This window comes from Triturus cristatus, chromosome 7 (genome assembly GCF_964204655.1).
Source record: "Triturus cristatus chromosome 7, aTriCri1.1, whole genome shotgun sequence".
Taxonomy (NCBI): Eukaryota; Metazoa; Chordata; class Amphibia; order Caudata; family Salamandridae; genus Triturus; species Triturus cristatus.
Window position 1 is genome coordinate 1827924997 of NC_140590.1, and position 14386 is coordinate 1827939382.

A 14386-nucleotide genomic window follows, 5' to 3' on the forward strand; every position below is an offset into this window, starting at 1 on the left:
AGCAGTGCACCCGGACAAAAGCGAGGACAGAGCACCCTTTCGATAATGGTGCCCCTGGTGCACAGGGTTCAGGGGATTATGTTCACCTGTCCGGTCCGTCTTGTAACATTCCTTTTTCAGTTCTGAGCTGGATCAGCTTGTCATGTGTTGATATGATGTGAGATTTTCCAATGTGGGGGCATATCAGCAACAACCGGCGATAAATATCACTAAGCGCACTTAGCGCTAGGATAATTATCGCCGGCTAGCATGGAATTTTATCGCTGAGATAGCATGCTATTAGCAACGCTTATCTCAAAAGCGATAAAAATCCTAGCGCTAACTGCCAAACGTGAGGTTATCACTGGAAACCCAGTGATAATCCCACGGAGTTTGGCGGTAGCTTGCTGATAGGGCCTCACATACTTAGCCATGATATCCACCTTCCGTAGGATATCATAGCTAAGTCAGTTTCAAAGCAGGTGTAAGGAAAGTAGCGATAACAGAGGTTATCGCTATGCTGCTTTGCGTGAGGCTTGATAATAGGAGAAATGTCGCTTAGCGACATTTCTCCCGGTATCCTGCGGAGGAACGCCCACTTTGCATCTCATTAGAGATGCAAAGATGGGGGTTAAGGGAAATGGCGATAAGGCAAGGTTTTACGCGATAGCGTGACCTTGCTGATAAGGCGATAAAATTATTGCCACTTTTCGTCCGAAAACGGACGCAAAAGCGGCGATAATTTTTTATCGCCTGCTTGCTGATATGCCTGTGGTTTGTTATTAGTGGCATTCTGATCTCTGCCGATGTTTGTACTAGAGATAACATCAAACAGCAGTAATGTTTTTGCATCATTGCATCTCACTTCAACATGATTGAAGAATAACTTCTGTCCCCTATGGTACGTTATGGGTTTTATGTTTGCAAGGGAAAACCTGTGATTCCCTCTTTCTTTCCCTTGCATTCTGAATGCAGCATTTGATTTTAGCATATGTGGAGGATACGCCTCTGAGTTACCTTATTTAAGATATTGGGTTCTTGGTTGAGAGGGATGGAAGCCCCACCTCAGGAAACAAGTCTTGGCAGAATGAACCACAAAAGTCTCTAATTTAACTATTACTTAGCCCTCTAGTAGCTTGGCACAGAATCAGTCAGGCTTAACTTAAGGTACTATGTAAACTTTATATGCAGCACACAAACAGTAATAAAGTGAAAAAACACAACAATAAAAAATCCAAGACCAACTTTAAAAATAGGATCATTTTTAATAAATAAAATGGCACCAAACCAAATTAAATCCAAACAGTAGAACTGAATGAATCAATTTGTAAAGATTTTAGCAAAAATAGCACCAATTGCGGAATTCAGGTCTCAGGAGACTGGAGCAAAGTCAAGAGTAAATACTGATCATGATGGAGTGCAGGGCTCCACACAAGGTGGATTTTGCACTGTTTTGGCTCAGTTTCGGTCTTTGAAAGAAATTTAGATGAAAATTCCAGGAGAAGATGGAGTTCAGCAGGGCAAGGCAGCAGGCTGTGTCCAAGAAAGAATCGCCGGGGAGATCTGGACAAAGTCTCAGTTTCGCCATCAAGCTCGGTGAAGATTCCTTCCTTCGGACATTGACAACTTTTTGAAGTCCAAAACCTCCAGCGGGACAAATCTGTGAGCCGTAGCTGAAGAGGACTGTACAAGGCTGGATACCATCGCTCTGAGGTCCCGCTGTGAATGATTTGCTGCAGCTGTGAAAAACATAGCAGTAGCTACCGCGTAGTCAGGCTGACTGGCTATGCCCCTTGGGCGGATTGGCTGGCAGGTAGATCCCGATGCTATGGTTAGGCAGGAGCAGCACCTCTAATGCCACTTCCAATGGTCCTGGGTTTAAGGTCTCTGGTGCTTGTTATGTCCCTGTAGCTCATATAGAGCCAGATGTACGACCCTTTTTTGCGGCCGCAAACAGGAGATTCTCCCGTTTGCGACAGTACAACAGGGTAATGGCATGTACAAATGCTATTTTGCAAGTCCCTGACTCGCAAAATAGCATATGCTACTTTCGCTATTAGGAAGGGGTGTCCCTTCCTAATAGGGAGTCACCATGCCATGTACTATTGTTTTGCGACTGCATTTGTGGCCGCAAAACACACGCAGTTTAACACCTACTTCAAGTAGGTGGTAAACCACACGCAAACGGGAATGGGTCTCCAAGGGACCCCTTCCCTTTTGTGAGTATGTGAGAAAATATTTTTTAAGAGCAGGCAGAGGTCCCAGGGACCACTGCTTTCTCTCAACAAAATGAAACTGAAAAGTTTCATTTTTCTTTTTTAAATGCAGCCCATTTTCCTTTGCAGCCCATTTTCCTATAAGGAAAATTGGCTGCATTTAAAAAGAAATTGCTTTATTAAAAAAAAGCAGTCACAGACATGGTGGTCTGCTGACTACAAAAGGCCACCATTCCTGGGAGTGCTAGCCGTTCCTAATGGGGTCGCAAATTGCGCCTGCCTCATTAATATATTAATGAGGCATGCAATTTGCGACCCCATTAGGAATCGCAAACAGAGGCTAGGACACTGTTGTGCATCCCAATTTGCGAGTCCCAAATTGCAAGTCGCAAATGGGATGCAATTTGTGAGTCAAAAAATTGTGGGTCATACATTTAGGCCCATAGGCCATCCAACTACCCTTTGGAGTCACTCTGGTAGTCCTGGGTTTAAGCAGCAAAACACATCTCAAGGATCAGGACATTCCCCTGGGAAACACGGCAGACCTCGACCAGCAGACCAGTCCTCTGGTAACAGCAGGGACATCCTCTGGAGAAGAAGGCAGGCCTGAAGCAGCTGGACAGTCCTCTTAGAGTCCGTGCAGTCCTTCTGAAATCTTCTCCATGTCCAGGAGTGTCCTGAAGATGTGCGCTGAGGGTCCAATATGTATACCTGGTGCCAGCCTGTGAATTGGGGAGCACCTTGACCCACCGCCACATCTGGTTCTGAAATGTTCCTTCATTCTCCTGCTCAGGGTCTAAGAAAGCTGGGTTGACAAAAGGCCAGTGTCATGTTCCATAATGGGTTTGCTGAAGGTAACCATTTGCAGTGTAAATGGGGCATTGAACAGCTCTTCCCCTAGCCATTCTGGCAGGATGGCCCATCCTTCCAACACCTAGTCTCCCTTATTCTCACTGTCTGGGAGGAATACACAAATCCCAACAGCTGAGTTATTCACAGTCATGAGACCAAGGACATTGGCAGCAGGCACTAAATGGTTTGAACAAGAAAATTATAACTTTCTAAAAGTGCATTTTCGGAATTGAGTCTAATCGTAAAATTCCTATCTGCTCCCAATCAAAAGTAAATTATTAAATGTAATAACATAACCCAATGTTATCCAATGGGAGACAAAGGACTTTTAGTAGTGAAAAACAAATTTAGGAGTTTCACGAACAGCACATGTAAAACTTTAAGAAGCGCATGACATACTTTTTAAATGACAGCACCCTACCATATGGGCTGTTTAGGGCGTACCTTAGGGGTTACATATGTGTATTAATAAAGGAAGGTTTAGGTCTGGCAAAAGCTTTTTTGCCAGATCAAATTAGCAGTTTAAACCTGCACTATAGGCTGCTGTGGCAGGCCTGAGACGTGTTTTACAAGACTACCTGAGTGAGTGGCACAATGAGTGCTGCTGCCCACTAGTTATGTTATGTCATGTTATATTCCACTTGTAGCGCGCTCGGCTACTCACGAGTATCCCGGTGCGAAACCTGAGTATCACGTTGGAAGAGTCTCGACTCACCGGTCAGCCGGGTACAGCAGGAACGATGCGTTGCTAATAGACCCTCTCCCCATAGGGGTGACACCCATGCGTGCTCAAGAAACACCACACGTATATCACGCCTCTAGGGGGAAGGGAAAAAGGGGATAAAAGAACCAAAACGAAAATAATCTACTGCTGGCAGGCTCTGGCACGAGAGATCCTTGCTAGATATACAATCTCTGGTAAGGTCCACCCCAAAGGCCCTGCAAGTGGGACAGAAGCACATAACACATCAGACGCGCGCTCTGCACCTACCTCCCCTTCTCTGAGCTCCCCCCCGCTTGCACACTTACATTGACCAGTCTTTGCTTTCCCCATAGGTTGGCAGGTTGGTAAACATACTTAAGAATTCAGTACTGTTTTGTAGAAATGTTTATAGTACTTATCTGCGGGGGTTGCTGATGCCGATGGAGAAGACGGAATCCTTCCTTGGTTACTTCATCAAGAAGTATAAATAACGTATCTCTGCAAGCGCGACTACCAGCTTATCCCGGGTGTCCTTGGGGAGTCGGCACGGTAGTGGCTCACCTAGGTAGGCAGTTTGCGCCCAAGAGAAAGGTCTGGGAGGAAGGGAACAGAGAGCAGAGCGCTCGCTGTTTGTTGGAGGCTTGCGGTTGTCACCGTGATGCAAGAGGGGTTGTCGTTTGGAGTCCGGGAAAGAAACTCAGCACACGTCTCCACCTGATAGGCGAGTGCGTACCACGCACTAGCCCCTAACACAGGGACTCGGAGTTGCGCTCGCAACGGAGTGACTCGGGGTTATCCACTCCGTGCAGCGCGGGTGGAGAGCGGCAGCTGCAAACACGGGCCTGATGCCCGCGGGGTCTCCCTGAAGAGGAGAAGTTCGTCTCGGCGCTGAAGGGTCCCGCTTCGGTAGTTGTAGGCAAGTCCAAGGGATCTCCGTCTGAGAGCCGAAAGTACACAGAGTGACAAGCCCCGCGTTTCAGGTAGGCGGAGCTTATGTTGGCCACGCGCGGCTTGCACGAGGAGTCTGGGAAATGTAGTTCTTGCCTCCGTGACCTGGGAGGTGTAGTTCGCCGTCTTCCTGTCGGTTCTATGCCTACGCTGCGCCTCTACCAGCTCCTCCGTTCCCGAGCCCTGACACTGAGGCAGACAGAGGAAATCAGACAAAGATAAATGTTTTAAGATTCCTTTTGAAAGCAGCAAGCTCCTGAGTGAGACGAAGATCAGGGGGGAGGGCATTCCAGGCCCTACTGGCCCTGACCACCAGAGAGCAACCTCCAATCCTCTTAAGTCTAAACCTGGGAACTAGGGCCAATCCCAGAGAAGCCGAACGCAAGGCCCGTGCAGGGGCATAGAAGGAGAAACGCCTCTGGAGGTAGAGGGGACCCTGACCATGGAGGGCGCGATGAGCCAGAACCAGAGATTTATATTTGATTCTAGCCGCTACTGGTAACCAATGTAGGGCGATCAGGTAGGAGTCAACACTCAACCTAGGGGAGAGACCCAATAGCAGTCTGGCCGCGGTGTTCTGGACAACCTGCAGTTTCTTGATGAGGTATCCTGGAGAGCCAATATAGAGAGAGTTGGCGTAGTCCAACCGGGAAAGAATCAGAGCGCAGGTAACTGTAACTCTGGCTGCCTGCAGAAGGAGAGGAAATAACTTTCTCAGAGTTTTAATAAGTCCAAAACAGCAGCCAGCAGTTTTCTTAACCTGGGTGGAAAACAGCAGATTCTTCTCAAACCATATGCCCAAGTTATTAGTGGGCTGGCCCTCGGACGAGGGGAGAGGAAGCTCCTAAGGCCACAGCTGATGACGGAAGTCAGAGGGAAAAGTGCTGAAAAGCAGAATTTCCGATTTTTGGTCATTGCACTTGAGCTGAGCCCCTGCCAGCCAAGAAAAGATGGAACGAAGACACTGTTGAGCCTCCAGAACAGAGCTGGTGGCCTAGTAGCATTTAATTTGCAGGTCCAGATGTTATGTTGTTATGTTACTAAGTATTTCAAGAGCGGGCGGACACCAAAAAGGTCTCATGGTGCAGGGGCAGAAGAGGCAAGGACTCAGAGCTTATCCATAATCCTGTCTAAAGAGCCATGTTTTTAGCGAGGTCCTAAAGCTTGTATAGGAAGTTGTAGCTTTAATGTATGGGGAAAGGGAATTCCATATGAGTGGGGCAGTCATGGCAAACCTTGTGCCGCCCAGTCTCTTTCTACTGTACTTGGGAATCACAAGCAGATTTTGATGAGCCGATCTAAGGTTATTTGTGGGGGTATAGTTACCGATACTGGCGGTCACAATGGAAGGATTTTTGCTGTGACAAGATATAAAAATAATGCACCCATTTTTCAATAATGTCCCCTGGGTGACAGGCAGCCAGTGTAATTTTGCCATCAAAGGTTTAGTGACAATGTCTAGGCTGGAACCAGACCAGCCTGGCAGCCTGGTTTTGAACCAGCTGCAACATCTGACTCGGTCTCTTAGGAACTTCCAGATAGAGTAAGTTTGCTCTTGACCACTTTTTTTTGGAGGGGGGGGGGGGGGGGAGCACCATCTTCGCCACAATTTCAGTCTTATCTGAATTCAACTTAAGCTCATGACAATTTGTCCAGTCACAGATATATGCAAAAACAACAGTTGATGGACAGAATGCAGAACAATGTCATACCTTCACCTAAGTACAGAGATCTGGGCCTAAATCCATCGTTTTTTTGCTCACCATGCCATTCCAGTTTGAACCCAGCCATATGCAAATCAGTCTTGACCCTGTGCCTCATGGGAACAGCCCAGCCCGAACTGCCAAGCCAGGTCCTCCCTGGACTGGAACCAAGCATCCTAGGATCGGTTTAGGGATTTCACCCCTCTTCAGCCAGGATAGCTTGATTCCAGTGGCATGGAGAGCACGGGACTCACGTCTGAGCATACCCGTCCCACTCAGGGTGACAAATGCAAAAACAACAGTTGATGGACAGAATGCAGAACAATGTCACACCTTCACCTAAGTACAGAGATCTGGGCCTAAATCCATCGTTTTTTTGCTCACCATGCCATTCCAGTTTGAACCCAGCCATATGCAAATCAGTCTTGACCCTGTGCCTCATGGGAACAGCCCAGCCCGAACTGCCAAGCCAGGTCCTCCCTGGACTGGAACCAAGCATCCTAGGATCGGTTTCGGGGTTTCACCCCTTTTCAAGCAGGATAGCTTGAGTCCAGTGGCATGGAGAGCACAGGACTCACGTCTGAGCATACCCGTCCCACTCAGGGTGACAAATGCAAAAACAACAGTTGATGGACAGAATGCAGAACAATGTCATACATTCACCCCAGTACAGAGATCTGGGCCTAGATTTATAGCATGGTGTTTCGGAAGAATTTTGCGGATTCTGTTGTGTCATCACTGTTGAAAGACAACTACACATCAAGTGCATAGTTGTATATCTTCACCCCCTGTCCCTGTAAGGTGACAGTGGGCAGATATAGATGTTGAAAAGATGGGGGGACAAGGAGGACTTCTGTGGTACTCTGCAGTTAAATTCTACCTTTGACGAGGAAAAAGGGGTGAGACAAACCAATTGTGAGCGGACAGAAAGGAAGGACTTTATCTAGTCTAATGCAGATCTCTGAATTCCTGTGGCCCTGACACATTCGATTAAGGTGTCATGATCTACTGTGTCAAATGACGCGGATAAGTCTAACAGGACCAATGCCTGCGTCACTCCTTTGTCTGCTTCTTCTTTCATAACATCAGTTAGGGAGAGAATAACCTGCTCCATGGAGTGGGCAGGGTGCCTCTAAGAACCTGCTTAAAAGTTGATCAATATGTGTCTCTTGTAACTTGGCTGAGTTAGGGAGGAGTGAAATGGGGCGGTAGTTTTTCAGGATGGAGGGATATTACACAGGTTTTTTTGCAGTGTGATGACAGCTATCTGCTTGAAGGTATGGGGGACAATGCCATGACTTAAAGATGAGTGGAGCAGAGAGATCACAGGATCAGTGAAGCGTGAGAACATTTCTCTTAGTATCCGTGAGGGACAGATGTCTTACGGAGAGCCCGATATGACCTTGTACATCAATTTCAACAGGTCATCTTTAGTGATGGTCAGAAACACTGGGAGGTTTTTTTGCATTTTCTGAGCCAGTAGTACTAGCTAGGGGGCTGGGAGGAGTTCAATCTTTAATCAACTGTGCTTTGTCAATACAAAAGTAGCTAATGTTGTTACACAGTTTTTGGGTGGGGACTAACAGCATAATTGAGCAATCAGGGTTAAAAAGTTCTCTGAGAGTATCAAATATTTCTTTCGTTTCATTGCCAGAATTTAGAAAGTTATTTGAGAAATAGGTAGATGTGGCTTCTCAATTTGATTTCTTGTAAGCTTTTAGTCACACAATGAAAATGTCCTTATTCTCCGGAGTGTATACTTTCTGCCATTTTCGCTTGAACTGGCGTAGCTCAAGTTTGGCTCTTCTTGGTCCCTTTGTGTACAATTTTGATGCTTCATGGTGGCGAATTGTTTTTTTTTTCTGTCTCAGGCGTATTCATTACTGGATTCCTTGAGCCAAGAGGTTATAGCCTTTTCCTGATCATCTGGTTTTCGCTATATATAGGTTTGGTTGCTGCTAGAGAGTCTCATTAACCGGGGTTTAATTCCTAGAGTAAGAGCCAACACTAGTAAGGGGTTTTCTGACAGAGATGTCAGCTATATAAAATTTTATTAGATGATGATCTGACCAGGTACATGGGGAAACCTTGCAGTTAATGATGGTTAAATTCAAAGACCAGACGTGATCTAGGGCATTCCCTTTAATGTGTGTAGCTGTGAGTACCTATTGGTCAAAGCTCATACTGTGTAGAAAGTTGGAGAGGTTAAGTAGGCAGAACCAGATTACATGTAGTACCATATACTAGGGATTTACAAGTACATTAAATGTGCCAATCAGGTGTAGGCCAATTTTACGATGTGTTAGAGAGAGAGCACAGACACTTTAGCACTGGTTAGCTGTCAACAAAAACTGATTCAGAAAAGGGAGGGAATGAAGCAAAATCTTTGGGGTGACCCTGCAGGGAGGGCCAGGTCCAATACCAGCCCTGCCAACAATGGCCATCTTTTTGTCCGTCCTACTTGGCTGCCTGTTTTGTACCGGTTTCATCCATTTCTGTTCTTTGCTGTCTAATGGAACTTTGGCAAAGCTTAAATGGCGGTTGTGTCCTGCACCATCTACACTGAACGCAGAAAAGCCAGAAGGTGACTTCTAAGGGCTCATGCATACAGATCTGCTGTCAGGGAAAGTGCACAATCGTGAGATTATTGTGCCAACTGGTCTAGATTTAAAGTGCAAGGTAAGAGTGGAGTTAGGTCTATAGATGGGTGTAAAGGAGATAGTGGTAGATATAGAGATTGTGTAAAAGTAGGTGTAGCAGTAGGCAGAGATATTCCATTAGCATTCATTGTAGGTGTAGAAGTAGCAGTAAGTGTAGAGGAAAAGGTAGTTGTGCATGTAGAGGTAGGTGTAGAGATAGAGGAAAACATAGAGGCTGAAGTAAGTGTACTGGCAGGTAAAGAGGAAGAGTTAGACAAAGAGGGAGAGGAACAGGTGGATGTAGAATTATCCTTAAGGATATGATCAGTAGAAATGTTAATATGAGACACTGATGATGCCATTGTTTCATCATTATAGTGTACTTTACAAAAGGTTCTGTATTATTCTTAACTTAATTTATTATGATCACCAGTATATGTGAATTCTTATTTCAGCATTCTTTATTGTGCCATTTCTAATTTCCACCTCTTTCTGATATTGAGTAACTTTGCCTTTTTCTTCCCTTTAATGTTTTATTTACTATGCAATTGTCATAAATGTTTCATGGAAATTAAAATCCTTTCCTCCGAACACCTACATTCTCTACAAGTAGATGTTGAAGCATATAAATCAATATACTTTTGTTTGGGATCTAATGTCAGCAGTCCTAGTTTTAGCATTTCTCACATTTACACTAATATTTCCAAGTTTTCCAGCTTTCCAAGGCTTCTTGGATGGCCTTGCCACCGGACCTACCCAAGAACCTAAGTACCATTGGTAATGACAGCACACTGGCAGAGATGGAGAAGCTCTACAGAAACATGTCACACACTATGGAGACAATAAGGAAGCATCTGTGTGTGCAGTCAGGCAGTGGAGCAGGTAACAACTTTATTTAAAAAATGGGTATTGCTTTTACTGGAGTGATTAGACATTGCTACATTGGTTTCTGTACAAAGTAGCACTAGATTCAGTGGGAAATGGAGAACAGTATCAGAAGTGTGATGGGCTTCAGAATCAGTCCATGGATGGGAAATGCCATTACTCGCTCAAAGGTAACATGGTTGAATGGGTAAATGCTTCATTGTTTTAACATCAAACAACTCCAACCAGGAAAAAGCCAACAGCTTCACCAGAGTAGGGATAAAATGTTACTCTAAATAAATAGTTAAAAGCTTCACCAGGGTGACATCTAGCCTGTGGTATCTATTGAACAGCTAACTAGGACAAAATGTCTCCTCACAGTCATTCTTATTCATTCTTACACACTTGCTTTCAATCTTCCTCTCACTTATGTATTCTTACACATTCACACTCACTGGAACTCAATGTCACTTGTTCATTCTCATTCACTCCCTTTCACTCACACAAACATATATATTCACACATACAGTAAAACTCACATATACACACTTTATCACACAAACACACTCTTACAAACACACACAGCATATATTCAAAAGTATTTATTTCACCATTCAAGCTCCTACTGCTTCATTGCTTATAAAATTAATAGTGAATGATAGATGACTAATCACCATATAATAAAAGAGCCAGGAAATGCTGGAGCCACCGAAGCCCATAAAGGCCCATCTGATCTTGGAACGATTTTGCCACCTCTGAGATCAGGGATCCCAAAGCCAGTGCTATTGTCCGCAGGGCAAGGCAGATGAGTTCCTATATGATGTCCATGGGAGGATGACCAAACATATTCCAGGATCAGATAACCTATATGTGAATATCCCACCTGAATATATCTACCATGATCCTGTGCCTCTTTAGACCAGAATCCATTTTCTCAGAGTCAATTACACGTTTTAGGGTGGTTGAAAACCTTGACTAGAACTGAGGCATTTCACCAATGTGCGACCTCTTTGGGTGCATGCCACATCAGTGGCACTTCTAAGATCCATTGGAATCTATTGTTCAATGCAGCATTGTAGGTGCTTGCGTACTGACATAAACAGGAGTATGACCATAGAGATGGCATGTTGAGGAGCCCTAGAGTAAGGCATCCACATTGTTCTGTTAACAGTTGCGCCCTCTGGTGCAGCCATCTGTGAATGCAACTGACACAGATGCATGGATGAGACAGATTTAAGAGCTAGAAATTTGGATTGAAGTACATTGGATCATCTTGCAGAACATTGAACCCACCATGGTTGGCTTCTATTTCTCTACACATGTACACCATGCAGAGCTTGCTGTAGATGTGTCAGGCAACAGACGCCTAACGGCTCTCATGTTATCAATTCTATATAATGTGTAAACCAATTTAATGAGCCATCACAACAAATGCTACTGTTAGGTGTGCACAATTCTGCTTTCTAGATACCTGTTCTTCCGTGGTGGTGTTAGGCAAGCACTGCAAAAGCTGAGAATGCTTCAAAAAGGAAACAAAGAAACAAGCATGGGTAGAGATGGTAGGCATGTGAGCTTCTAATGTCATAGCACACGTGCACAGAGCCTGGCATGACAACGCCATGGAAAGAAACACCTGAAATCCCAGTAGAAGGCCAGAATAGCCTATACAGAAACATCATCTGACATGAATATTGAGTTCTAAATCTTGTTTACAAAGATTCGGTTCCATAGGGTGCAGATGTTCTACTATTAGCTTTAATGGAGAGAAATTGTGGTACACAATATCTAGGGGAGGATATTCATGTAAGAAGATATTCTAGTGACATTCTGGTACCACATCAGAGAACCAGCACCACTGCCCTTGGCATGAGCTGCAACCATCATACCTTGGCAATCTCTTCTGGCAGGTTACCCCAACATCATCACATTTGCCAAGTTACCCTGATATAACCACTTTTTTTTAAAACCTAGGAGTCTGCTTAGTAGGCCATGCCACATTCATGTGCAATGTGACAATAATATCACCAGACAGATCATAAATGGATTAATACATTGCCTTCTTTGTTTGTAAATATTTTATGAAGTATTCACTAACTAACAAAGATGGAAGTGTGACCTAAGACGACAACAAATAACACGGAAACCTGTTAATCCAGCCATCTTGTTAGTGTGTGTGGCACCCACTTGAATCACTGCGCCTGGGTACAATAATCAGTTCACGGTTATGTGGTGTGGAGGTCACAGTACTGAAAAACTAGACACATTAATCTGCCCCCAGCTGTGGATGTCACAGTACTGAAACACTGGATAAATTAATCTATCCCCAGTTATGTGGTGTGGCTCTCACAGTACTGAAACAATGGATTCATAATTGGTACATTATGGATGTATGTTACTATATCTACCTACTGTTATATCACATGTCCTACAACATCAAGGTATGTTTTCATTAGTTTTACCGCTGCGTTGAACTGACTATAGTGACTGTAGCCCTATCCTTCATGTATAACAACTATTTATCTTTTAGTCTAGCCAGAAAGAGCTTTAGCAGTTCAACAGTGCCCATGTGAGAGCATAGCAAAACAAAAATAGGGGAGAAACCTATTAGGAGCATGGTATTCTCTGATTGCCAGCATCTGTTTTAGCACTTTTATGGACTACATACTTTGTAGCGCATGGACTTATTTAGCATACTTTTTGCTATGCTTGTCAGGGGCACACTGGTGGTGTGATGCTTTGTAATAGACAGTCCCACCATGATTGTGAGGCACATGCTCCTGTTGTTGGTAGAGTGTGGAAGAAACATCTAAACTGTCAAGAACAGGTTACTACAGTGTTGCATTATCATGTTGGGCACTCTGGCACTGCCAGATGGGCCAACTTGACAGGAACTGGGTACTGTTGTGTTTTTGGTCACATCACAATCCACAAGACTAAGAAAACTGTCCTATGCACTGGCAGAACACTGACAGAATACCATTGTAAAAAATACCCTTGACAAAATTATTCTGTAAAAAAATTCAAAAAAGTATCTCCGACAATAAGATTGTCAAAAAAAATGCAAAAAATATAGATTTTTAATATAAGTATATATACAGTTTAAAATAGTTAATCTTGAGTATTATAGTATATAACATTAATATAATATACAATTAATTACACTAATATTTGATGCTATATATTAATATATACTTGTGTAAATACACACACTAATATATATATATATATATATATATATATATATATATATATATATATATATATATATATATATATATCGCAGCAAACCATTCTTACACGCGATCGTCTTTGACATCGATCAAGAAGGGGACGGACTCCACTTGATTGTTCCCAATTCGTTTTATTTTGTTCGTGTGCTATGCCGCCATGACGCGTTTCGGGCTCAACAGCCCTTGATCATATATATATATGTGTGTGTGTGTGTGTGTGTGTGTGTGTGCATGTGTCCGAGGCCCAGTGTTTTTCACAATCTAGCATTTATTTCAAAGTGCCAGTGGCAGCACACAGGTTTCCTAATGTGTTTCGGCTCCAACATGAGCCTGCTCACAGGTGAAAAACATTTGCTTTATTAGAACACTGCGTTTTTTATACATTCAGGCTCTCATGCGACTCAGTTCGCTTGAAGTCCTACATTTCCCAAAATGTAATGAAACTGTTAACAGACATTCCTCTTTATAGTGCACTTAGTTGTTTCCGTGGACCATAATAAATCAAAATGAAATCCTGAACAGTCTGACATGTACTTCAATCGTTTGTTTCCACAGACTTTCTTGCATATAATTGAAGCGCATTGGAAGTTTTTCACACCATGCTGCAATAAGAGAGTAATTCATCATCAAAAGTGGCTCAAAATAAATGTTGTAATGCAATAGTCAGTGCTTCCAATGCTCTAAAGTCTTTCAATCTGCAAAATGTTGCCACTGTTAGATATGATATCCATATGCAGGTAATCATACAAAGTCGGGACGAGGTGTCATCTCTCCCGAATCCCTTGCTCACCTCCACATCTAGACATGCCTGGAAAATCCCCCTCTAGCGTGGGGGTCAGTAGGTCATGCTCGTGAATTAAATCACACATAAGAACCTCCGTCTTCAGAGGAGGCTCCAACCCTGCAGGGTGGCCTTGGTAACATATATAAATACATATGTATTTATACTATTAACATAATGTAAAATAACTTGCACCAATATTTGATACTATATATAGATATATCCTTACATATATACACATGTATACATGTATATATATATATATATATACACACACACATACATATGTGAGTATCTATCTATCTATCTATCTATCTATCTATCTATCTATCTATCTATCTATCTATCTATCTATCTATCTATCTATCTATCTATCTATCTATCTATCTATCTATCTATCTATCTATCTATCTATCTATCTATCTATCTATCTATCTATCTATCTATCTATCTATCTATCTATCTATCTAT

At 43.4% G+C, this 14386-nt stretch overlaps 1 protein-coding gene across 1 annotated transcript in view; it reads left to right on the plus strand.

Annotated features, from left to right (window-relative positions):
* LOC146813313 (killer cell lectin-like receptor subfamily F member 1) overlaps nucleotides 1-14386 on the plus strand; it is a 136759-nt gene that overhangs the window by 84995 nt on the left and 37378 nt on the right. Inside the window, exon 3 of the mRNA XM_085620141.1 lies at nucleotides 9749-9922. Coding sequence (XP_085476267.1) covers nucleotides 9749-9922 — 174 coding nt within the window. The remainder of the gene's footprint in view (nucleotides 1-9748; nucleotides 9923-14386) is intronic.